This window comes from Amaranthus tricolor, chromosome 7 (genome assembly GCF_026212465.1).
Source record: "Amaranthus tricolor cultivar Red isolate AtriRed21 chromosome 7, ASM2621246v1, whole genome shotgun sequence".
Taxonomy (NCBI): Eukaryota; Viridiplantae; Streptophyta; class Magnoliopsida; order Caryophyllales; family Amaranthaceae; genus Amaranthus; species Amaranthus tricolor.
The window spans coordinates 3,992,308-4,016,157 of NC_080053.1; the positions used below are offsets into that span (position 1 = coordinate 3,992,308).

General features: G+C 35.2%; 1 protein-coding gene across 2 annotated transcripts; it reads left to right on the forward strand.

Annotated features, from left to right (window-relative positions):
• The first annotated feature begins 2,367 nt into the window (after positions 1-2,367).
• LOC130818836 (tubulin-folding cofactor B) lies at positions 2,368-23,833 on the forward strand. 2 transcript variants are annotated; one of them, XM_057685068.1, is made up of 9 exons: positions 2,368-2,729; positions 12,877-13,023; positions 13,105-13,256; positions 13,529-13,647; positions 15,708-15,769; positions 16,015-16,056; positions 19,329-19,462; positions 23,230-23,299; positions 23,494-23,833. In XM_057685068.1, the coding sequence occupies exons 2-9, from the start codon at positions 12,922-12,924 to the stop codon at positions 23,539-23,541; spliced, it is 729 nt and encodes a 242-aa protein (XP_057541051.1). In that variant the 5' UTR covers positions 2,368-2,729; positions 12,877-12,921; the 3' UTR covers positions 23,542-23,833. The 2 variants fall into 2 exon arrangements, with proteins under 2 accessions (XP_057541051.1, XP_057541052.1); XM_057685069.1 differs by lacking the exon at positions 2,368-2,729 and adding an exon at positions 11,190-11,416.
• Positions 23,834-23,850: the final 17 nt, after the last annotated feature.

Here is a 23,850-nt window from a genome sequence, read left to right on the forward strand (position 1 = left end):
CAAGGAGCAAAGACTATCAGATCAAACAACGTTTTGGAATTTCATTGATATATTGGCAACTGATTTGAGATAATGCATAGAGGAAATGTAGCAAATAGTAACTAATTTGGAACGTAGAGAGTGTACGAATAATGTTGATCAAACTTTAATTTTCTTATGGAAAGACCAGAGCGAAATAATCATATGAAAATATATAATGAACAAAACTAACACAATAATAGCACACAAAATATAATAATGTGCATATTGAAATATGACAGATTAACAAAGCTCACTTGCATAGATTGTTTGGACTTCGGAGCAAAAGCATCTTGCAGGAAAAAATTGTTTACTGCAAAAAGTGAGCATGTGCATCACACTACACAAAAAATCAGTTATAATTGGGTGATGTTTTAAGCAACCTTAAAAAGTGTACAAAAATCAACACTAAATCAATGGAAAGCCCTCTGATGAGAATATAAGCATAACACGAAAAATATAATTTTCATCTTATGAAGATCTGTTTAGCGCTCTTTACCCTAAAAAAGAAATCTAATGATACATCTGATTTAACAGTATGAAAAATTTTGGTACCTAAAAGAGTTGTCTAATGTCATGCCAATTTCATGGAAGCTTAGAGTTCATAATGAAATAATTGTTAGTTGCAAAAAAACTAATACCAACCATGACAAATCGAAGAAAGAGTGGGGAGGGCTTGAAAGGAGAATCCTAAAAAAAACCAAAGTTTACAACCAAAACCATCCTTACCCTATTCATAGTATAAAGGGCCTCCACCATTTTTGTAAACTGGTTACGTACAACAGAAGTCACCTATTCACCAAGGAAAGCATCATGGGGTAAAAATTCAAGATCTCATGATATCACAACATGTACAAATAGTAAAAGCATTTAGTTCCAACTTCCAAAAATACTTTCTAATTTATATTTTCTCCGTTCTGAAATACTTATTATATTACGGTTATTGTCCCTATTTATCGTTCTAGATTATTTATATATTGTGATTAATGTGTAGTGTAAAAAAGAATAGTCAAACGGAATCTTATTCAAATCGTTTAATTGTATACTTTGATCATATTAATTTTTTATAACTTTTAAATGTGCATAGTTCAATATAAAAATAATCAAAATAACAGTTTAATTGTGTAAAAGTCAAATGTAGCAAGCATAATAAAACGGAGGAAGTATAAATACTTGTTTAAAAAGAAAGAATAAAAAAAAGGTGCACAAATCTTTTTCCAATCTTCCCCGTACTTACAATATGCGTCATATAAACGTCAAAGCTCTTCCTTGCTCTATTGTGGCCCAACCATGTGAGAAACCTTCTTCTCTTACACAAAATGAAAATTAAAATGAAGTAAGACGCCATTTCATGCCAACATGCCAAAAGCTTATTCACGGCTAGCAACAATTAACATCAACGGCTCCAATTACCCAAGGAGTAGGAGTAGGAGTAGGAGTAGGAGTATGAGACAAGTACCTATTTACAAATTTGGAGCAGGAGAACACAAACCCAACTGTATTCATATTGGGACTATGAGATATACCAGACTGGACATATCGAAGCTTCTTTCCTAGGCACCACTAAGTATAGTCGTCATAGCCTCTAAAACGGCCCTATGAGGGGGAATTTCATAGCATCAATAACACATTTCAATGTAAGATATCCCAACAGTTATATAAATCAAACTAAAATTGATAATGAAGATATATTTTAGAATGACTAGTAAAAATATGGAGGTGGTACTCATGTTGGGTATGGATTTAATCTATAACTTTGTGATTTGTGAATATAGATTTTTTGTAGATTTATAAACTTTTTTAGATCACGTATATGTAAACTTTTTAGATTGAAAACCAGTTTGTTTTATTTTGACATTTGTTTATTTTTTGACATTTTCTTTATAATAATATTTTATATTTTTATTATTTTAAAATGTTATTATTTATTGAAAAAAATAGATTTTTATTTCCAAAAATAAAAACAAAGCACAGGGTCAACGAGTCGCAAACTAGGTGCCCTAAACACACGGATGATGGCACCACAACCAAGCTACAAAGAGCAGCCAACAAACAAGCCCTCAAAACAACAAATAAAGATGACCTAAAACAAACAGCCTACACAAACAACAAGCAAATGACCAGGGGCGGAGTAAAAATTCATGAATTCATTTAATTCGCTATGTAATTTAAAAAATTATGATATTTTTCTAACAATTTTGTACTTTTAACATTTGACATATACTATATAGTTTATTATTAAGGCTCCCAACATGACACAAATTGTTGATTTTCATAGGTAACGTAAAGATGAAATAGTGGTTATAGAGCGGTGAAGGTGGATATGAGGTGGTGCGGTACATATGGAAAGGACAAGATCTCCTACATATACTTTACTCATTATCCATGGCGAATTGAGACTTTTATACCCAAATCAATTATATCCACACCCACCTCAACTAGCGCGGATGTCGTGTAAAAGCCGAAAAATTATACCCGTCTGTCATCACTACCTAAACATTAATGTCTCCAATTTTTCAATTTTTAAAAAATGACCTGGGCCGCTTCTGAAGTCTCTCGACTATCTGGAGACTATCTCTCACTAAACCTGCTTATGCACATTCGTTCCTTCCCTGTAACTCCGCCATTTTCATTGCTCCTTCCCCAATCTTCCATGCATTTTGTATTTCCGCTATTACTTCAGCAGGGGTATTAGTAAAACTATTCTCAAGGTAATTATTTATTGATTTTTTTTTTTGTAATTCAATTTTCTAATTGCAATCGTAATTGAGGAACTCCATTTATTTGCTGATCCTTAATCGAAACTCATGGCAGCATATCTCCCGAATTCCCTATTCTTATTTTTTTATCACTTCTTATTTGTAACTCTGGGGTTTTCAGTAACATGAAAACTTTTTTCTCTAGTTGTCGTTCAATGTTTCTATTGTATGATTTAAGTTGAAAATTATACATTTTACACATCAGGAAATGATGTTTGAAGTTGCACACATGGTGTTTGATGAAGTGCTTGACCCAAGTTTAAGTGTTTTTTCTGGGTAGATTGATTTCCATGTACAATTAGTTAGATAGCTTCAAACAGCATTAACAACTATCTCACAGTGAATACATTTTACAGTCAAACATTGACATTTAGGATTAGATGTCTGGTGACCTACGGTCGAGGAAAAAAAATACTAACATTAAGCACCCATGTTATGTAGCAAACTTGACAGGAAAAATTCACCCATTACACTTGTTGTGCGACAGCGGAAGCAAGGTTGATGAACAATAATGAAACAATAAGAAATTCAATGCAAACAACAAGAAAATGACACAAGAGATTTAACGTGGTTCAATATTAATGTGATAGCTACGTCCACCGGAGATCAAATAATTTCACTATGATTGCAAAGAATTTACAAGATTAATTACAATCACACTCACAAATTATTGGCCTCTTGTGATCTCTCTCAATTTGTGAATCATCATGTATTAATCCTAAAATGGGAGTTTATATACTAATGTCCAACAAAAGGAAGTTATTACATAATAAACATAAAGTAACCGTCCCAAAAGACACTTCACGTGAAAAGAAACCGCCATTTTGCGAGCTGTGTACAACTACGCGAGCTGCGAAATGAAGACAGAACGCACTCCGCGCCTCGCGGAGTTGGACAGCAGCCCCTCCGCGCCCCGCAGACTACCTTTTTGACCCATATTCATCTTCTTCAATGGTGCTTGCTAATTTGAGTCACCATTAACAACAATCTCCACCTTGACGAAAACTCGTATTCAGCAAACGATCTCATCAACACATAGTGACCATATCTCAAGCCAAAACCCCGATGCAAAGCTCATGCATAAGCCGTAAATCTCGATAAGTCTTCAACCAAAACTCATCCCGACAAGTCTCCAACCAAGACCTATCACATACTTGTCACCAAGTATAACAACTCATAATGCTCCACCTGGATCACAAGCCCCGGGCAAGCTCCACCTTAAGGCCAACATGCCTACAACAGAAGCTCCCCAACTCTGCCCCTAAGGGCCTATTACATCACATAGTAATCAATATTTAGCAAGTCTAAGCAATGTTTAAACTTACTAACTGGAACAGACTTCGTCAAGAAATCAGTTGAATTGTCAGCGGTCCTGATCTTCTTTACCTTTACCCTCTTGTCAATATGCAAGAAATGATACTTGACATCAATGTGCTTGGTTCGATCATGGTGTACTTGGTCTAGCTAAGAAAATGACACTTAGACTATCACAATACACCGTAGCAAAATCCTGTGCAATATCGAGTTCACCTACAAGGCCTTTGAGCCATATAGACTCTGTAGCTGCAGAAGTTAAAGCCATGGACTCAGCTTCAGTAGTAGACAATGTGACCGAAGACTACAATGTAGATTTCCAACTAACCACAGAGCCACCCAAAGTAAACACATACCCGGTCACCGACCTCCTAGTATCCACATCAGGTGCATAGTCAGAATCACTATACCCAGTTACCAAAAACTCCTCACCATTCCCATACACAAGACCAATATCAGATGTCCCTCTCAAATAACGAAAAATCCTTTTCACCCCCTGCCAGTGCTCTCTCTCAGGTCAAGCCATAAACCTACTCATAACACTAACAGCGTGCGCCATATCCGATCTAGTACAGACCGTGGCATACATCAAACAGCCAACAACGTTGGCATAAGGGACTCTAGACATATACGCCAACTCCTCCTCAGTTTGAGGTGACATGGACAAAGATAATTTGCAGCTCACAGATGTTGGTGTACCTATAGGCTTCGATTTCTCTATCCCAAAACAAGATAAAATCTTTTCGACGTAACTTTTCCGAGTCAAGAAAAGCTTACCCCTAGCCCGATCCCTATAGATCTCCATACCCAAAATCTTCTTAGCTGGACCCAAATCTTTCATGTCAAATTCCACGCTAAGCAACTCTTTATGTCTAGCAACATCAGATTTATTCTTTGTGGCAACAAGCATGTCATCAACATATAACAACAGATAAATCATGGAACCGTCATCCAACTTACTATGATACACACAACAATCATACGAGTTCCTATCAAAACCATGCGAAACCATAAAAGAATCAAACCTCTTGTACCACTGCCGAGGGGATTGCTTAAGTCCATACAATGACTTTAGCAATCTACATGCATAGTGCTCTTTTCCTGGAATCTCGAATCCCTCATACTGCTTCATCAAAATCTCCTCCTCCAAATCACCATGGAGGAAAGTTGTCTTAACATCCAGCTGCTCCAGCTCAAGGTCATAATGTGCTACAATTGACAATAGCACACGAATAGAAGTATGTCGAACCACCAGTGAGAATATCTCCACAAAGTCAACCCCTTCTACCTAACTGAACCCTTTTGCAACTAGTCTAGCCTTAAAATGAACTTTCTTAGATTCAGATGACCTTTTTTCTTCATAAAAATCCACTTGCACCCTACAAGCTTCTTCCCCTCTGGTACCTTTACAAGTTCCCACACTCTGTTCTTATAAAGAGACTGCATCTCTTCACCCATTGCAGCAAGCCATTGCGCCGACTCACTACAACTAATTGCTTGTTTATACGTGGCAGGTTCATATGACTTTACATCATCAGCTACACTCAATGCATAACCTGTCAAATTCTCAACAAAGCAATTTCTTCCTTCCATCTCTTCAATCAACCTAACAGGCTTCTTGATAACTCGTCTAGGTTTCTCAAGAATAGTGTCAGATTGACTAGATGACCCCTAATTAGATTGCTCCACCTCCTCCCCAGAGTTAGGAGAAGATGGAACAACCTCAGGTTCAGGAGTACTCGGCACTGGAACCTTAGCATCATCATCAATAAACTGCACTCGAGGTAAATCAGCAATGGATGACTGATGTACCTCAAGCACCCCATCTGTCTGTAGCAAGTTTTCCCATTCCTTCCCCAAATCGAAGACTCCGAGCTCTTCTTGGAAAACATGGTGCTCTCATCAAAAGTGACATCCCTACTAAGAATGACCCGACCTACCGAAGGTGAATAGATCCTAAACCCCCTCACACCATCACCGTACCCAACAAAACACCCCGTCTTGGCTCGTGGATCCAGCTTACCCTCATTAACATGATAATAAGCAACACAGCCAAAAATCTTCAAATTATAGAAACTAGGCAACTTACCACTCCAGATCTCAAACGAGATTTTGAATTTAATTCCTGAATGAGGACCCCTATTGATGATATAACAAGCTGTCATCACAGCTTCACTCCAATACCTTCTCCCCAGCCCTGCATTAGAGAGCATGCATCGAACTCTCTCAAGCAGTGTCTGATTAACCCGCTCTGCAACACCGTTCTGCTGTGGGGTCATCCTGACGGTATGATGCCGACCAATTCCCTCATTTGCACAGAACTGATTAAACTCCTCTTTGCAAAACTCTAGCCCATTGTCTGTTGGTAGCTTCTTGATCTTCCTACCCTGTCGATTCTCCACCAAAGCTTTCCATTGCTTAAAAGCTTTGAAGGCCTCATCCTTTGACTTAAGCAACCTAAGCCATGTGTATTGGGACTTGTCATCTACAAATGATACAAAATAGCGGAAACCTCCCATACCTTCAACCCTAGATGGACCCCAGCAATCTGAATGGATATAATCAAGCACATCATCAGTAGTGTGAGCACCCTTGCTGAACTTTGACCTGTGTTTCTTCCCAAACACACAATGCTCACAAAATTCAAGGTTGGCAACCTTGATCCCGGATAGTAGACCCCTCTTAGACAATAGCTGCATCCCCTTCTCCCCCATATGACCAAGACTCATGTACCAATCTTGGTCATCTCCTGGTGAGACACCGATGCGCAAACCGCAGAACTAGACAGTGTGACACCCTCAAAGACATAGAGGGTGTTCCTCTTGATACCCTTAAGTACCAACTCTGAACCTCGATAAATGGACAACTCCCCATCTGAAAACACTCCATTGTACCCTAAATCATCCAAGGTACCTAATGAAATCAGATTCTTCCCCAAAGCAGGGACATACCGCACCCTAGTCAATGTCAACTTTCACACATCACTAGTCCTCAATCTCATAGACCCAATACCCGTGATCTTACAAGGTGCATTGTTACCTACAATAACTTGACCCCCATTGCAAGACTCATATGTGTCAAACCAGTCTCGACGCGGACTCATATGGAACGAACACCCCGAATCTAGAACCCAATCATCAGAAAGATCCCCAGACTTAGCAGAACTCACTAATGCCAAGTCTTCCTCCAAATTATAGTTCTCCTTCGGCTTTTCCTCAACTGCAGCGGCTTAGGACTTGCCCTTTCTCACCGGACAATTTGCCCTAAAGTGACCCAGTTCCTTACAATAATAACAGGTCTTCCCCGCAGTCTTACCAAATCCCTCGTTGCCGTTTCCAGCACCCAACCCAGTATTGTTGCCCTTTTTAACCCCCTTTGTAACACCCCGTAATTTATCGGGTTTAAAAAGAAAATATAATAAAATAAAATTAATAAGTATTATTTAATTATATTATTTTACATAGATAATTATAAGAAATAAAGTAAGTTAAATTTTAACGGTAACGAGTTTTATATCGCGTGACGTTCTTTTCTGTTTTAGCAATAATAATTACTTAATTAATTAATAGAATAATATATGTATATATATATATATATATATATATATATATATATATATATATATATATATATATGTATATATATATATATATGTATATATATATAAATATATATATGTATGTATATATATATATGTGTATATGTATATATATATGTGTATATGTATATATATATGTATGTATATGTATATATATATATATATATATATATATGTATATATATATATATATATATATATATATATATATATATATATATATATATATATATATATATATATATATATATATATATATATATATAATTAAGGGAAGGGGGAAGGTGGTCGGTTGTACTTTTGGGTATTTTATAATTATATTAAATTAATTTTGAAGTGGTTTTAATAAATTCCTTTCATATATAAATTTATATATTAACATATATTTATATTAAAAATACAATTACAATTCTAAATAAAGAGGTTCGAATCAAAATAATTATTTTATTTAAAATGTGTGAGCACATGTGAGTTTTTAGTTGGGCCTAGCAACAACCTGAAAGAATCACGCCTGTCACTCCCTTCCTTCTCTTCTCTCTTTCTCTCACTCCCGCCTCCCTCACTGTGAGCAAGAGCAGCCGGCAGCCACTAGCACAGCTGCGCCTCTTCTCCTCCTCTACAAGCGGAAACCGACTCTTCCCCGACCTCCACAGGTAGCAGGCGGCAGCAACCGGTCTTGCTCCACCACCTGGCAGCAGCAACTGCTTCTTTGCGTGCCCCAAACAGCAGCAAGCCGCTGTGACGCAGCCCCCGCAGCCAACGAAGCTTCTTCCACCACCTTTGTGCTCCACACCACCATAACAACCACCTATACCCTCACCCATTTCTAGTTCCCCTTTGTGAGCCATCTCCTCTTTTCTCTAATTTATTTTCTAGCTTTTGATTGGAGTTTTATTAAGTGTATTGAGTTTGACGTTGGTTGTGTTAATTTCATTGAATCTTTTTGTGGATAAGAATTTGATTGATGAACTGAACATGTTTAGGACTTAGGGTTTGAAGTGTGATTTGAAATTATGGGTGATGTGTTGGTTTTGTATTAGTTTCTTTGAATCTTAGTATGAGTACTAATTAAATATGTTATCTTTGAACACGAAATGACTAGGGTTTGGATTTAGAAATGAAATCACTAATGATGTGTGTTTTATGCAATATTGTGGGTGGTGTGATGATTGATTAAATAACCTTAAAAGTTGTTTTGAAACTTAGTTGATTGATTGTTGTTGTGATAATTAGTAATGGTGATGATTGTAGCCGAGTATGGAAGTGATTTTGGTTGTTAAATTGGGAATAATAGTTGCTAATTGTTGTGGTTTGATTGTTGCGAACTACAAGTACCCTTATTAGTTTGTCATTGAAGTCATAATGCATAATGTTAGTAAGGCTATGAACATAGTGTCAACTTGTTGAGAATTATTAAAGTTACTTGTTATGATGTCTTGATTATAGTTCTTCCTAACCTTGAAGAATATAATAGATGATATTGCGATGTGTTGAACTTAAGATTCGTCATTGTCGTCATATTAGCACTACATTAACATCGCAAGATTTAAGTGTGAATTGATATGTTATCTTAAAGTAATCTGGATCAATATAACTCAAATTGGTTGATGTAAAGGAATGATTCACACAATCCTTTTTTCTCTTAAATTGATGGGAAGACTTATGTTGTGTTGAGTTAATGATTTTTGACTTGTATTGAATAAGTTGTGTGTGTGCTAGAGTAATCGAAAACTCATGTTGAATGGGTGATAGTGTTACCTGGGCATTTAGTTTCGTATGGAAAAGTAGTTAAGGGAACTTATTAGTTCTACTCATAACTTATATAGGTGCCTATTTCGTAAGAGGAAGTAGAGCCTTAGTTGGTGATTTTGTGACTTTTGATCGTGCAGTGACGCTTACAGTACGTACACGCAGTAATTAACCCTTATATACAATTTTCCTTCAAGAGATCATTGTTTATTGTTTATTGTGATAATATGCATTGTATCAAAACTATGAGGTACTAGTGAACACACTTACTACGAAAATCTATCGATTATGAAATCCTTGCGCTTAGAATAGTTATAGAGAATGAGAGTGTTAGTAGGAAGCGAGGACCATCCCTTATTTATTTAAGAATTAGATTATGCCTTAATTGGAGTTAGAATGACTCCTTTATAGGTGAATTTCATATTTTGTTGAGTGGCTCAGTGGGTTTTAGCGTGCTGCTATCCTAGGGCGCTCATTAATAGTCGAAAGTGGAAGTTATTCCCATCTGATAAAGTATTAGATTATGATTAGCTGGCGTGACTCAACTGGATAATGTCCGGTTGATTTAGTAGTCCCCTAGGTAAGGTTCGACGGGACCACCGTAAGGGGGGTATGAGCATGCTTGGGTCATTGGGCGCCGGATGGCCGATACCGCCCCTTGACTGAGGTGTTACCATGTGGGCCTTGCAAACCCCAATATGATGGCCTCTTCACTGGTTTAGTACCCCAGCGTGTTAGTTTTTTCCCGAAGGTAGGACCCGAGAGGGTCAGCTGGAGGGGGCATGAGCTCATACTTTGCCATGGGCGCCGGATGGCCGATAACGCCCTTGGTCGTGTCACTATGCCAGGAAGTAGAGAAAGATCCACTGATAGAAAGTTTATTCTTTGATCGAAAGTTATTTAATGATAGAAGGTTCATTCTTTGATAGAAAGCTTACACATTGATAGAACGTTTACTCATTGATAGAATAGTTTATGCTAGTGAGAAGTGTGCCTAAGTTAAGTTACCTCAAGGGTCTTATAGACTATGATCATACTTACCTTAAGATAGACAAGCTCTATAAGGTCATGTGTTACGTATTCTGTTAAGGCCTTGGTTGAGTTCATACTATGCGTGTTTTGCAAGAGTTTATGTTTTGAAAAGAGAAGAATGAAGACCTGCATTCTACCCAACAACACATGGCTCGGTTTGGAAAGAACATAATGATATTAAGAAGTATAAGTGGCCGATAAATGGTTACTATTTGTGCTTGTGCGTATGAAATCATCTTATTTTGTTGTATAATATAATGTTATCTAGTAGTTGGCCTTATTATATTTGATGTTAGTTACTGACGTGTACGTGTTTGTGTTTATGTTTGATTGTTGATGACCTTCTGTGATTGTCCTGCTATGACAAATTGGTTTTTGGTCTAATGTCGAGCAACAGGAGGATCATAGACAGGCGTAGTAGGTATTGGAGCTTCTTTTGCATTGCATTGCATTGGGGGGAGAGTGATTAGGGCGAAGCATCACCTGTATCATACCGTTATCTTTCGATTATGTAGCTCTTATTTATCTTTGAAAGGAGAGTGTCGAGTAGTATTAAGCTAGGGTTTTGAGAAATAGGAAAATGAGAACGAAAGGAAGCTGCTGCGTATTTGTGGAACTATCTGTTCGCAGTTACTAACTGCGAACAAGTCAAAATAAGTCAAAGGGTTGTTCGCAGTTAGTAACTGTGAACAGACCCAAACCACAAATTTGGGTTTTTCACGCTTAGTTTTGGAATAAAGTTGATGGTTGTTCTAATTGGTTCATTTTTTTTATTTTTTGTCTTATTTTTTTCAAATTTTCGAGACTATCTCTCACTAAACCTGCTTATGCACATTTCGTTCCTTCCTTGTAACTCCGCCATTTTCATTGCTCCTTCCCCAATCTTCCATGCATTTTGTATTTCTGCTATTACTTCAGCGGGGATATTAGTAAAACTATTCTTAAGGTAATTATTTATTGATTTTGTTTTTTGGTAATTCAATTTCTAATTGCAATCATAATTGAGGAACTCCCTTTATTTGCTGATCCTTAATCGAAACTCATGGCAGCATATCTCCCGAATTCCCTATTCTTGTTTTTTTGTTACTTCTTATTTGTAACACTGGGGTTTTTGGTAACATGAACACTTTTTTCTCTAGTTATCATTCAATGTTTCTATTTTTATGATTTAAGTTGAAAATTATGCATTTTATACATCGGGAAATGATGTTTGAAGTTGCACACATGGTGTTTGATGAAGTGCTTGACCCAAGTTTAAGTGTTTTTTTCTAGGCAGATTGATTTCCATGTACAATTAGTTAGATAGCTTAGATAGCTTCAAACAACATCAACAACTATTTAACAGTGAATACATTTTATAGTCAAACATTAACATTTAGGATTAGATGTCTGGTGACCTACGGTTGAGGAAAAAAAAAAATACTAACATTAAGCACCCATGTTTTGTAGCAAACTTGACAAGAAAAATTCACCCATTATACTGATTCATATGAGTAATCTAGCTCTAGCATTTGATGTTTAAGGTAAAATTCTTTATAGCAACAGAATCAAAGTTGTCACAACCTGCTGTTCCAATAGCTAACATCATAGCCCCCCTCCCCCCCAATGTTTTGGAGAACATGGAGTATTTGTCATTCATAATTTGTAACCTGTAATTTCTCATCAAACAGCTAACATCATAGCCGGATCGGCTCATCAAGTTTCCATTCAAATCAAAACCTGAGTGATGATTTGTTGTGCTAGAAATATACTCCATAAGAACTAGTTGGGCTGGTTACATTCACTGATTTAGCTTAATTCGACTTAGCTTAGGGCATGTTTTACTTAACTTAGGTGATGATTTGCTCTTTGCTAGTAGCATACTCCAAAAAAATTAGCATTGTTGGATACAAGTGATCACTTTAAGGCTGTAAGTGTAGATTGGTTCGGTCCAATAGAGATGGACTCACTATGAGATCGTCTCATTTGAGAATTGTGTTTTTAAACAAATTTAGTTAAGTTGAAATTATGAAGCAAACCCTGTTTCTAATTCAACTCTTAGAAAATAAATCTTGAGAGCAATTTCTTATTTTAGTTAGTGTATGTTAGGTTTAGTATTAATTAATGATAAGTATATAATTGTCAATTAAATTTCTTAACCTATTGGTAAAGTAAGGTAATACATTACCCGTGGTTGTGTGTTGAAAACCTCATATTCTCTACATCGTAAACAATTTTATTAAATGGGCTTGCATATGGAAGCCCATTGTTATATGTTTGCAGTTTACCCATGGAGGGGACTCCCCTTGTTATTTGTTTGTGTATTCATAATTGTATCCTACTTTTTTCCATCACAAAAATATATGTTAGAATACTAGAACTTTGTATTGAATAATTTTTTTGCTTCCTTGTGAAATTTGATTCAAGGATTTTCGGGGAAACACGATCACCTAGGAACATTATTCCCGGTTGATGGCAGCTCGTTTGCAAATTGAAGGGGATGAATCTGTCCTCTGCCGTGTAACACATTCTAATCTCAAGAGTTTTAATGCTGATGTTAGGTTTTCACTTCAGGTTTGTTAGTTTATATGTTTAGATCAATAATTATGACATGTATGATTCCTTTATTCAGTTAGTTTTATGGATTTCGGTCAGATGACAGTGGAAGCCATGAAAGATAAGCTTTGGAAAAAATGTGGCACTTCAATAAATTCAATGTCTCTTGAGCTTTATGATGATACTGGTGCTAAAATTGCTGATCTTAGTGACAATGCTAGACCCTTTGGGTTCTATTCTCCAATGGATGGGTGAGGTTTCTACCCATTTCTTTTGTCTTTTTCTTCTGTTATTCAATACTTGCATTTCTTGATTCGTTTTTCAAGAAATTGCAGTGTCATGTTCGTGTAAGTAAATTAATAATCTTTGTTTTCACTTGCACCATACTGGATTTGTCTCTTTTAGGAACAATTTGAACTCAAATCTATCTTCCAAAACCAATTCAATAGAAGTTATGTTTGCCTTTTATACTAGCTAATTGATCCCTTTTTTTGGTTTTTTTCTGTTTTGTGGGCTACAAAAGATATCGTCTGCATGTTGTAGATCTTGACCCATCGTCAGTGACTTCTGGTGGTTGGCTGGAAGACACATCTTTGGTGGAGAAATACAAAATTTCTGATGAAGCCTATCAAAAGCGTGATGGTCAGTACCCCAAAACTATATATGCTTTTGTACAATCTTTGATCCATTTAGTGATTCATATTATCCTGTCGAGGTCTGCTCTGTATTTGGTATATAATTGCTGCAAGTAGTAATTTCCTATCATTCATCATAACATTACATTGAATTGAGCTCTTTAAGCGATGTGATTAGATTTTAAAATTACCTTCAGTTTGGAATGCTTTGTTTGCTTGAAATACCTTGAAACACCAGATTATATCATTGATGAATGTTGATGGAGTAAATTTTCTTCGCACCTTAATAATGGGAACAAAATGGATAAGTAGCTATTTGCTGGTCTCCCTCTCTATCTCTCTTTAATTATCTTGGATTTAGAATCTACCTATACTTATTGAAGGTTGATTACTCAGAAACTTAGTTTTATAAAGCGTATCTCTAAGTTAGGCTCTAGAAAAACCACTTCTCTTAGTCTGGGCTCAATGCGAAATGCACGTGCTTTTGTGCTCATTTTTCGTCTTGCTTTTTTTATTTTTTTGATTTTATTTTCTACTTTGTGCTTTTTCTTTATTCTGGGAAAACATTTTTAACAGCAATTAGACAAAATATAGCTATATCTTATTAAAAGAGAGATGAAGAAAGGGAAAACAGTTTTCTCTTATTTTCACAGGGAGAGAGAAAATTAACAAAATAAGGATTTGCTTGGAGTCGTAAAACTTAGGAGATTTCTTTCCCTGTGCCTCCACCATTGCTTCTTATTTTTTTCCTCTTCTATCTTCATCTTTCTTGTGGATTATCCTTTTCTTTTCTTCTAGATTCTTTATCTTTTTTTCCTTTCTTCCTTTAGCTTCGTCAATTTTACGGCTTCTTCTATTTTTTGTCTTCCTCTTTCTGATTTTTTCTTCTTTCGACTTTCCTTTTCTTCAATTTATGGTCTATTTCTTTCGAGCTTTATTTCTTTTAATTTTCCTATTTTCTTCCATTCAATTTCCGTCTATTGGATTTTTCTGTCTTGTTTCTTATTGGTTTTTCATTTTTTTTGTCTTTTCTTTGTCTGTGTTCTTCATCTTTTTTGTTCTTCTCTTCTTTGCTAGCATATCTGACACAACACAGTTTGACATAATGCTTTAGAATGTGGGTTAAGGTATCTTCTTGTGCAATTTTTTGTTAAATTAATGGCTTAGGCACTTCATGCAATGAAAAAAAAAATGCTTAAGGTCTTTTATGCAATTAAATTAGTTTAGGCACTTTCGCCATGTGCCTAGACTTTAGGACCCTTTTGTGCCTTTGCCAAACTTTTTGGTTCTTGATATTTAGAGCAAATTTTTTAAAATGAAATAAAGAATTTTGTTAAGTGAAAGAAAGCCCATTCTCTTCTATATTTAATAAGAAGTAAGTGCTTGTTTGCTTGGAGAAATTTGAGGTCTATAAAATACTGAACCCGTTATTGAATGTTTGGATGGCTACAAGCCTACATTCTTAAAGTTTATTTAGTTCTATAACCAACACCTCTTAAGTGTATCTGCTACTAACCTACAGATAACATAACACGTACTCTTAAACTAAAACACCATCTGAACATATAATTTGTTGTCCCTCAGCTTCCTCCTCCCTCGCACTCCATTACTAATGAAAATTCCAAGGCTTTTCACACTGCAAATTACAATACCATTGATGCTTGTTTCTTTTTGATCCACTCCATTTCCATTCTTATGCCCAACTCATTACAATAACACTTGTTCTTATCATGTTCACCTTGTATCTGTTTATTTTCCTCTCCATGTCTTGAACTTGTACCAACCAAGTTTCAACTCTGACTAGAATATGTGCATTGAATGGAGTAAACCATCAAGAAGTAATCAATTCATCAACAATTTTAAATGTGAGAACCGCTAAAAACTAGCATACACATATATATAAATTTATGTGTTTGATTCAAATGTGCTGCCAAATAATGACAATGAAACTCTTTTGGTCTTCTCCTACCCATTTTGTCATTCCCCCATCCATTTTCCAAATGCAAGTAGAATGCAAATTTTATTAATTTACTAATAATTTATGTTGAATACTTTGCCCTTAAATAGGCACTTTTAGAAAATTCAAGGAAAAGTTGGCAGTTCAAAATCCTTCTGATGCTAGTACTAAGGTATGTCTTGAAAGTTTCTGCTTGTAATGGTTCTTTATAGTAGAAGACAACAGATGGAATTTTCAATTTTCTTTGTTTATTTGGAACCTCTTCTCAATCTTGAGTTAGATCATATTTGTAAATGTATTGTAAACTGTGTAATTTAACTCCCCTTTGCTATTGGTGTACTTCTGACTTCAATGTGATCGAAAATGATTTGCAACATCTTCATCTATTGACTTTTTTATGTACTTTATATATTGCAGTTACCTGAAAGTTACATGGAAGATCTTTGTGCTAACATAAAGGTCAGTCATATTTTTTTCCACTAGAATACATGGACAGTGAGATTTATAAAATTGTGGCTCAGATACTGAAGTGACCATATTGCTATTCCTGAAAGCAAAAGTGAATGATAGAGAATCCAACTGTTTTTACTAAACAGATTCCAAAAGATCCTAATTTTTTGTGTAGTCAACATAACCTTTCTGCGTTTGACTCTACCTTCTCGTCAAGTTTTTCTTTTTAGTTAACATAACCTCCATGTGTTGGACATGCCCTGAAGCTGCTAATTTTGTTGAGGCTCATTTTGTTGGTTATCCTTTTTTCTTACTTGTTTTCACCTACTTTGTGAGTATACTTTGTATATGGATGGAATTTTGTCATGCAATTTACTTTAGCCCTGCTCCTTGTGCTTTTTATAACTTGCAAGCATTCTTAAATATTTTTGTTGCAATATCAAAGTGATGAAAGAATTGTGTTTTTTTTCTCATTACAACACTACCTTCTCTGTAATGTATTTGAAAAACAAGGGTTCTCATTTATGCATATATGCCTCTTGATCTCTTTTTAATGTTTTACTCAACAAAACTGGGAGCATTTTTTTTTTTGGTTGTTTTTTTGTGTTTTAGAGCTCATTATGCGTTGTTTGTCCCTCCATTTGGTGAATATTTTGGTTTGCTGGTCCAATTCCTTGTCAAGATATAATTGTTCAAAGATCTCTTTGAGTCTTGCATGTTATGTAAAGACGCTAAGTTTCATATTTGAGTTGATTTATGTACCATTCGAGATTTTCTTTTCTTAATGTTGCTAGGTATCATGTTGCCACTGTTCTTTTATTGAGAATTTGCTATATGCCTACTGATAACTGTTGAACTTCAATTACTTTTCTCATGTTGAACTTCTATGTTGTGTTCTCTGGTTCCCTGATCCCCTTGTGGATTTTAAACTAGAACACGTGTATTGGAATGTACAAGCAATTTTGGATTGATTAAGTATTCAATAAAACCAGGCAGCAATTAGAAAAATCATTCACGAAATGTTAACTTGCTCGAATACTTCTTCAAGAAATTTGTTAAACTAGAATGGAGGGAAGAAATGACCGGAAATTAAAAAAAATGCCAAACCATCTCGTCCACCTCAAAATAGTCACTGACCCAGGAGCTAATTTAAGTGGAAGTATCATGGAGAGCATTTACTTTAGATTATTGATAGGTGAAACTAGATTCAGGTTAAATACAATTTAGAGCTTTATGGTCAAAACATTGAGAGCTTTTATTTCTTGTTAACTTTGAATGTTTTCAGGATTAGAACATCAAAAGTTGTTGACTTCGAATTACTCTTTCAGGATTGGGAGTGAGGAAAGTCGTCCATGCTTATCAAATCCTAAGCAAGTTTGATTGTGTTATTGGAAACCTTAGAATTGGTTTTGTGGTGTTTGTGTATCAGATTTTAGTCTAAGTTTATTGTACTATTTCTTCAGATTTCGACATTCACCATCCATACTCATCTTCATCAACCTTTTTAATCATTGGCATATTCACCATCCAAAATCACAAATACAAAACCCCTTGTCCACTTCAAAAAGATTCAAATTCTTGTCTCTTGCTAACCCTTAATCATCAAATCCTAGTTCAGAAACTCAAAAATCCTTCATCATAAACCGTAACCCATCAAAGTTTCCATCTTTCACGGAACTTAACCCTAAATCGTCCAAAAACCCTAACCCTAACCAAACACTCTAAATCGAAGCCTATCCCGACTCCTGACTCCAACTCGGTTTCCTAAAACATGTATTACCCGACTTATAAGTCCAGTGCCATACTAGAAGAACTTATATTTACAATATGTGATAGTTGATAGAAATGGATGAAAGAGGAGAATTTCCAATTGTAAGAGTGCACATATTGGCGCATGCAGCTCTATTTGGGTTTGAAGCTTTGGCTTTGTTGTGACTAACTTGAATAAAGGGTGACAAGTTGAAGATTATAAGGGAGTGTTCCAAGTGATATGACTCACTGGGAACTATTGGGAGGAACGGTCATTTTGCTGAGAGAGAAAATTCGTGCTTAAAATTTTATTCATATTCATCTTCTTTTTTGAATGTACTGGAAATATCATATTGAGCATTGACTTATTTTTTGTGTGCTTGTCTAACCTTCTCTTGGTCGTTTATTTTATTTCATGATCAAATCCTACCTCAAGGAATAAAGAAAAGAAAATGAGGGGAAACCATTAGAGAAAAATTGTTTGTTTGATACAAAAAAAAATCAAACCCTATTCTTTAACTTGTGTTTGGTTCTACAACACTAAGAAAGTAAACTACTTCTCTCTTCCTCCCCAAGTGAGTCAAATTCTAGAGTCCCAAGTTGGGACTCTAGAATTTGACTCCCGACCTTCATCTTACTTTACCAATAACAAACACTTTCACCATGTCCCATCTACCAATACCAATCGACAACAATTAAGCTGTCTTCTCGAATTGCGGAGTAACAATGTTTAAACCATTGTGGCTAAGTTAACCACTAAAGAGTTATATTGGACTCGCCCTAAAATTAGGGTTGGGTCTAAGGTGGGTCCAATAGGGTCTTGCTGACCATCCCTATCTATAGAGCCGATAATAAGCAAAGTATTTGGCCTTCATGCATTTAATACTTAACTGAACAACATGGCACCGGACATGTTAAGGGTTGTGGTAAATCAAATGCATTCTTTCCTTGTGAGAGGATTAGAGATTAAGCAAGGTTACATTGACAAGGCTATTTGGCTAGCTGAATTGCATATCAGCATATCAGTTGAAACCCAATGTGTGGAGGACCAATGTAATTGGTTTATCCAAAAATGCCTTTGGATCTGCACAATAGCTGTTATGGCCATAAAACCACCTACAAATACCCTTCTTTTTCAAGAGAGGACTTTATGGACAGGAGGCCAATAATTACAGGTTGTTTAACACTAGAAACCTGAGGACTGAGTGAGAAACTTGTTAAATTTCGACTAAATCTCGAGTCACAATTGCGTTGGAGTTTGGATGATTATGTCAATGACTACTCATTATTCTCTGTGTTTAAACATACTATAGCAGTAAGCTTTGCTGCTCTCTGATATTGATCCGTGCTTGAATACCTGTGAAAATAATAACTTTGTACATGTAAGATTATCTAATTCAATGCCTTTTAGCATGTCCTCTGCTTTTAATAGATTTTTTATTTTTTGTTTTTATATATTTCTGCTATTGCTAGTTCTAGTGTTGTAGTTCTAGACTAGTATTTTGTTTATTGATAACTTGTTTTTCTTTCAGTTGGGAGATAGATGTCAAGTTCAACCAGGAGATAAGCGAGGTGTTGTGAAATATGTTGGCCAAGCACAGAATTTAGGCCCTGGTTTCTGGATTGGAGTTCAGTATGATGAGCCACTGGGGAAACATGATGGAATGTATGTCATTTGATCCCTTTGTTTATTGGCTTTGAAACTTTGTGTTCATTTATAAACCACGACACTTAACTGTTGTAAGACCGTCTTCACCCTAGGGGGATTTACAAGGCAAGGGAAAGAACAAAATTTGGACAGAAACAATCAAGAACAGGCTTTAAGGAGATGACCGATTTTCTACAGATTTTGGTTTACTTTTGAGGGGAAAAGGACTACATTTGACTGGCAGAATCAGAATGCTAACAGGATGTGTTTTGGGGCTTTAGGTTATATCATTATTTGAAAGAGAACTAAGGATATAATATAGGCTAAACTCAAAACTCACTAAATACATTACCATTAGCATGTTAAAAGGCTCTTTAAGTCACAAGTGTATACGCTTAAATACGCTAAACTTTAAGAACTTTTGCATACATAATTCCAATCCAAGATTTACATAAACAACAAAGGTTTTGAAACACAAAGCTTCAATTTTTCATATATTCAATCATACTTCCTTTCTATCACAATCTAAATGACTATTAATGGGAAGCTAAACAAAACAAAATCTGATCCTAAATACATTTGGCGCAAGGAGCCCCAAACACCCTAGCTCAATCTACACTTAAAATAAATCCCATAGCCATAATCCTCTAAAAAGGAAGGAACTCCTTAGGTTCATTAACTTAAGGATGAAAACACTTGTAGTCCAATTTTATACTTCACATTCAAGGAAGGAAAGCAAAGAAATTATACTTTTGAAGTAGGATTGTAAAAAAATTGACCTGACCCACAAAATCGTTTGATATACCTACATCCGACTCGTAGGTTGCCCCGGGTTGTAGTGACCCGTAATCGACATCGACTAGATACGACCTGATGTTTACCTGAGACCCGATATAAAACTAATTACATTATGACCGTCACCAACCAACTCCAACTCCAGAATGACCCATATCCGATATTAACCTTGAACTTGGTTAACGGAATTTGACTTACATTCTACCTGATTCGCCTAAACTTGACTTTTACCCACTAGGTAACTGACATAATCCAACTCAAAGTGACCCGATGCACACAATTGATTCAAACCAATATCAACTCGACTCACAATTGACGCGACCCAATGTCAAGTTTAATTTACTCAAAATAAGTTTTGTTCAGCTGAATCATGTCTAGTTTAGCTGAATATAAGTTTGAATCAGTTGAATCAAGCAGTGTCACATGATTTGTTAAATGCCTTGCGAATCGCAAATCGAAAAAGACGAATTATGGTCGGTTCTAGGCTATTTTTGAACCATTTTTAGCGAATCGCGAATTCAAAAGGCGAACTAACTAGCGAATTATGTTTCACTGGAATCAAATTTATATTAGCCAAAAAAAGTTTAATTCAACTGAACCAAATTGTTTTAGCTAAGAATATGTTTGATTTAGTTGAATAAAGTTTTGTTTGATTAAACATAACTATAAGTCAATTGAATTAAGTTTATGTTAGCTTAAATTTGTTTGATTCAACTAAATCAAGCTTTGATTAGCTAAAGATTAGTTTAATTCAGTTGAATCGAATATTGTTTAGCTAAGCATTAGTTTGATTAAGTTGAGTAATGTTAAGTTTAGCTAAAAATAAGTTAGGTTTAACTAGATGATATTTAATTTATCTAAAAATAAGTATTATTCAGTTAAATGAAGTTTTATTTAGCTATATGTTTGATTTTGATTATCAAGTTTAGTTTAGCTAAAAAGAATTTTGATTTAGCTGAATCAAGTTTTGTTTAGCTAAAACAAGTTAAGTTTGGCTAAATCAAATTTAGTTTAGCAAAATAGAAGTTTAATTGAGCTGAATCGAGTTTAGCTAATCTAAAAATAAGTTTGATTCCGCGGAATTAAGTTTAGTTTAGAAAAAAAAATGTTTGATTTAGTTGAATTAAGTTTAGTTCAGATAAAATGAAGTTTGATAAGCTGAATCTAGTTTTTTCAGCAAATTGATTAGTTTAGCTAAAAATAAGTTTAGTTGAATCAAGTTTAGTTTAGATAAAAATAAGTTTGCTTTAGTTGAATCAAGTTTAGTTTAGCAAAAATAAATGTTATTCAGCTGAATCAAATTAGTTCAGCTAAAAATAATTTGATTCAGCTTAATCAAGTTTTGTCTATTTAAAAAATAGTTTGATTCAGTTGCATCATGTTTAGTTCAGCTAATAATAAGTTTGCTTTAGTTGAATCAAATTTAGCTTAGGTCAAATTAACCAATAAATGTAAACCCGCATCGACCCCAACTTCAGCCGAACCATATTTGACTCGTTATCGACAAGTTATTTAATCAACTACAATTCACAATGCTTCAATTGCAATCGATTTCAGCTTGAATCAATTGCAAATTAAACCTGAAGTTCAATCGACATAAAACTCAACTGAATTGGATTTCAACCGACCCGAATCCAAAGAATAACCGAATGCTCAACTCTTAATATGATATAACCGATTTTAGTTCAACTCGAACCCAAAATAACCCAACTCTACGTTAACCTGAAACAAAAAATGACCCCACCCATAATCTGACCAAACTCGATTCGACTTGCAATATAACTGCTTTGGACCCAAACTGTATTCACCTAATCCGATATAATTCCGAATCGAAATTGACCTGATTGGAAACTTAAATCAACCTAGTGTGGCATTGAGTCGATACAAACATGTACTCGATTAGCCTCAAAACTGAACAGACTCGAATCAAAGTGTTGCATTACTTGAAAAACCCAAACCCAAGAATATCTAAACCCAATAAAACCCTACCAAAAACTCGATCGAGTTACAGAATTTACAGCCTTAGTTTGAAAGCTCCTGATCATGCGTTTGAAAGGAAGTTAATATAACTTCCCGCTACTAGCCAATATAACTTCCTCCATAGCTTTGCATAACTTCCCACCAGTGCTTAACTTGCGTAACTTGATGTTCCGTGAGACTTGGATCTTTTTGATTAGCAACTTCCATGCAATGCGTGTTGTTGTTGCTTGATGCCATGCATACTTAATGCAACTTAATAGCTATTTACGATCGATATAACTTCCCAGTAGTTTTATAACTATATATGATCTTTATAACTTCCTAGTAGTTTTATAACTTATGTCTATTTACAATCGTTATAACTTCCATGCCGTGTGTACTGTTGTTGCTTGATGCCATCGTTATAACTTTCCAGTAGTTTTATAACTATTTACGATCTGTTGCTGCTTGATGCCATGCGTACTTATGCGACTTATAGCTATTGAAAGCTATTTCTCACGCAAGATAATATATACTTTTTGGCCTAAAAATTCTACTACTTAACTATTACAACTCAAAATAACACGATAAACATTCTAATTAACTAAGAGTTCTTAAATTAAATTATCACAACCCAATTAAAATATAATAACTAAAAAGTCTTTGAAAATAAAACTAAAGCATTAAAAGTAAGTGATGAATGTTTAACCAGTAGCTAGTTTTCACAAATCTATATAAACATTGCCTTTGTGTAATGTTCTTGATGTATATGGATATGACACGTCAAGCATACAAACTCCTCCCCATGTTGAAAAGTAATTGGACCTGGATATGCAACATCAATAGTTGCCCTTTGTTTCTTTTGTTAAATTTGGTAAATATTTCTTTGTCGTTGCTTAGTTGAACATTGTTAATGAAGTTGAAAAACCGTTAAAACATTTTACTGGTTTTAGATTTTTAGGACTGCATCCAGCTGAAATTTGAAGCTTTTTGCACATATAGGTTATTTATTCAAGCTTTTCACGTTTCAGGGTCAAAGGAACACGCTACTTTGATTGTCCACCACTTCATGGTGCAATGGTTAGACCAGACAAAGTACAGGTTTGTTAATGATCGATCCAAAAGTATTTTCTATCACCGTGTCAGAAGGGACATATTAAATTTCAGTACGCTTTGACAGTTGTATGACTCGTACGCTTCTTGCTGATGCAAGCTATTTTAATAATTTTGATGCCCTCTCCTTCAATGTCTGAATGCTACTTCATATGCTACGATTACTGATCCGTTGTTTCCAGGTGGGCGACTTTCCTGAGCGAGATCCATTTGAAGAAGAGGAGATTTAGAAGGAGCTCTCAGCAACGTTTATAAAATTCGATTACATCAAGTATTTTGACTGATGTTCTTCAATCAAGGGAGAACTATATTTGTCATTTGTGCCTACTATAGCAAGGCATTCAACTTGCTGTGAAAATATAATTAACCCCTTTTTGTGTTGTGGGCATGAGTTCGGAAGGGGTTAGGGCTGCTGTTGGTTTTCATCTAATGTTTCTATTATGATTCACTTGAGGTTGGGTACTTGTTATTTGAGCATTAATGAACATTTAATTGAATATTATTAACTCTATTGCATTTTAATCTTCTTCCAAATTAAA

Bases quoted from the DNA above. Each gene is read 5' to 3' on its own strand.
- LOC130818836 (XM_057685068.1), top strand. From the start codon at position 12,922: ATGGCAGCTCGTTTGCAAATTGAAGGGGATGAATCTGTCCTCTGCCGT. The intron at 13,648-15,707 runs GTCAGTACCCCA...GCCCTTAAATAG, and splicing joins AGCCTATCAAAAGCGTGATG to GCACTTTTAGAAAATTCAAG. The intron at 23,300-23,493 runs GTTTGTTAATGA...CGTTGTTTCCAG, and splicing joins TTAGACCAGACAAAGTACAG to GTGGGCGACTTTCCTGAGCG.